This window comes from Frankliniella occidentalis, unplaced genomic scaffold (assembly GCF_000697945.3).
Source record: "Frankliniella occidentalis isolate FOCC.00 unplaced genomic scaffold, Focc_3.1 Scaffold223, whole genome shotgun sequence".
Lineage (NCBI taxonomy): Eukaryota > Metazoa > Arthropoda > Insecta > Thysanoptera > Thripidae > Frankliniella > Frankliniella occidentalis.
Window position 1 is genome coordinate 494,541 of NW_026267349.1, and position 2,575 is coordinate 497,115.

General features: G+C 52.8%; 1 protein-coding gene across 2 annotated transcripts in view; it reads left to right on the forward strand.

Annotated features, from left to right (window-relative positions):
- The window catches only part of LOC113212344 (putative phosphoenolpyruvate synthase), a 33,294-nt gene extending 31,296 nt beyond the window's left edge, over positions 1–1,998 (forward strand). For both annotated transcript variants that reach the window (XM_052272748.1, XM_052272747.1), the window contains exons 14-17: positions 865–949; positions 1,061–1,295; positions 1,768–1,842; positions 1,926–1,998. In XM_052272748.1, the coding sequence (XP_052128708.1) occupies positions 865–949; positions 1,061–1,295; positions 1,768–1,842; positions 1,926–1,978 (448 nt within the window). In that variant the 3' untranslated portion in view covers positions 1,979–1,998. The remainder of the gene's footprint in view (positions 1–864; positions 950–1,060; positions 1,296–1,767; positions 1,843–1,925) is intronic.
- The last annotated feature ends 577 nt before the right edge of the window (positions 1,999–2,575 follow it).

Genomic DNA, 2,575 nt, shown 5'->3' on the forward strand with positions numbered 1-2,575 from the left:
ACCCCAATGCGATTCGATGTCGAACCAACCCGATTCGAAATTTCGAATTATTCGACATCGAATCAGGCAAATTCGTAATCGAACGAATTCGAATCAGGCCGATTCGATTCGATTCGATTCGATATCGAACAATTCGCACAGCTCTACTACAGTGCAACTTACGTCGCACAGCACAGCTACCTAGACACCTTGAGGTGAGGCCCTTGTACCGGGTGTTGCATAAAAGACACAGGTGCGGGGCGGGTTTGCCTACCAAGGGGCTATGGCGCCTTACGGGCAGAACGGGTAGGCAAACCCGCTCGCACCTGCGTCTTCTCTGAATCACCCGGTACAGCTTGGGTATTTCGGAGTAAAGTCCAAGCGCTTCTTGGTACGTCGCGTCGGTGAACAACCGGATTACAGCCGGAGTATAGCCGAATTATTTCACACGGAAAACACTCGGAGTACACGGAGTACACCCTGCTTGGACTTTTGCAAACAAATCCAAAATTTTACTATTCAAAACTGCGCAGAGGGGCGCCGCGCCGGTCGAACCAACGCATGCCAATGTTGGTTTATGAGGGATCGGGAGTTGACGATAGGCGAGAGGGGAAAGCAGTGGTGTGAGCGGGCGACCGAGGGCCGTCCACAATCAGCCAGGTTAGGAGAAGAGACAGACATACGGACTGGCAGAGGAGAGAGAGAGATAGATGAGATCAATACTCCCGTCTGGCTGTCCTCCGCCCGCCCCACCCCGCCCCCTCTCTCGCCCCGGAGAGAGCGAGGCGGAGGTGTCCATGCGGCCCCTGATTCGTGTCCACCCTATCGCTCGCGATGATTGCTTCCTTTTGAAAACACGACGATGTCTTTTCTGCCCCTCATCAGGGCCCGCAGGCGCAGGCGCTGCTGGCCCGAGTGGGACGCGCTGGCGTTCCCGGAGATCATGCACGGAGTGCCACAACCCGAAAAGGTAAGGCATTGTGTTCCGGGTCAAAGTCGTGCCATTTTTAAGTCAATCTTCCTCTACTTTTTTGCGTGTTTTACCTATACTTTAATACATTTTTGTTTTTGCCTCCACAAGTTCGAGGAGCCCGACGCGTCCGGGACGGGCGAGGTGGTCGCCCAGGGCACGCCCGTGTCCGAGAGCTCCGTGACGGCGCGCGCGTGCGTGGTCCTGGCGCTGGACGGCGACCAGGGCGTCAGCCAGCTCCGGGCCGGCGACGTGCTCATCACCCACTCCACGGACGTGGGCTGGAGCCCGTACTTCCCCATGCTGGGCGGCGTGGTCACCGAGCTGGGTGGCCTCATCTCCCACGGTAAGTGACGGGGGGTACTTGTGTTACGTGGTGCCAAACAGAAGGGTGAGGAGGTACAGGTACAGATAAATATTATGGTGTGCCAAAAGGATGAGGGTCATCATTGAAGCCCGTATCATATTTTTACCGTTTTGCGACCTCATAATACTTGCACCCTCACTCTAAAAACACGTAAAACACGTACCGGGTGTCTGGGAGAATACGCGGCAGCTCGATGGGTTGCCTACGCCACTGGTGTGCTGTGCAGGCGCGGAGGGCGAGGGGGGAGCGGTGGAGGTAACGGGGGGCAACCGGCTGCCTCCTACCACCTCTTCCGCTCCCCCCTCGCCCTCCGCGCCTGCACACCAGTGCGTAGGCAACCCATCGAGCTGCCACGTATTCCCCCGGACACCCGGTAGTATTTTGAACCAAACCCTGACAATGTACTGCAATATTTATATTTACTTTATTTTAATCTTTATTATTCATTTAGGGGCCGTTGTTGCGAGAGAGTATGGACTTCCCTGCCTCGTTGGAGTTTACGGAGCTACACGAATGTTCAAGACGGGTACGAAAAAGTTTGCTTTCGCCGTTTTACTCGTTGGGCATTCCTTTCAGAAGTAATTCAAAGAAACATTTTTATTTTCGCAGGTGATATTGTCAAAATCAGCGGGAAAACTGGAGCACTATCAAAAGTTAAATAAAAACAAACCAAAAGGTGTCACATTGGAGAAAATTCAGTCGCGACTCAGTCTACCTACTCCCTGGATTACCTCACATACCGGCACCATTCCAACAAACAGATAGGTCTGTAGGGTACGAAGAAACAGTGTATAAAAGGATCTCGAAATATCCCAGTCTCGAAAATAGAAGTTTGTCAAATTTTACTAAATTTGCGACCGCTGAAGTCGGCTGCAATTTTCTTAAAGGTCGTTTGAGATTTTCAAAATCTGTTTGGTACCTTGTTTTTTTGTACCATGTACAGCACCAATCGAAGTGTCGCCGTGAAGATCGCGACCCTCGAGTCCGATTGTTCGTTGGAGTTGTGCGTTTCAGACTTGATCACACAAAGAGAGTTGTTCTTCACGCGTTCATACCCGACGCACTACCGGAGTCGGAGCCACGCCGCGCGCGACAGACGCACTCCCCGCGCAGCACCCACCAGGACTACTTACTTTGTGAAGATCAAACACTTCGCAAACTGAATGAAACGCCCCATCTCTTTCTACCGCGGCATCTCGAGGACCCAGGACTCCGCAAAGAGATCAAACACTTTGCAGACTGAATGGAACGCCCCATCC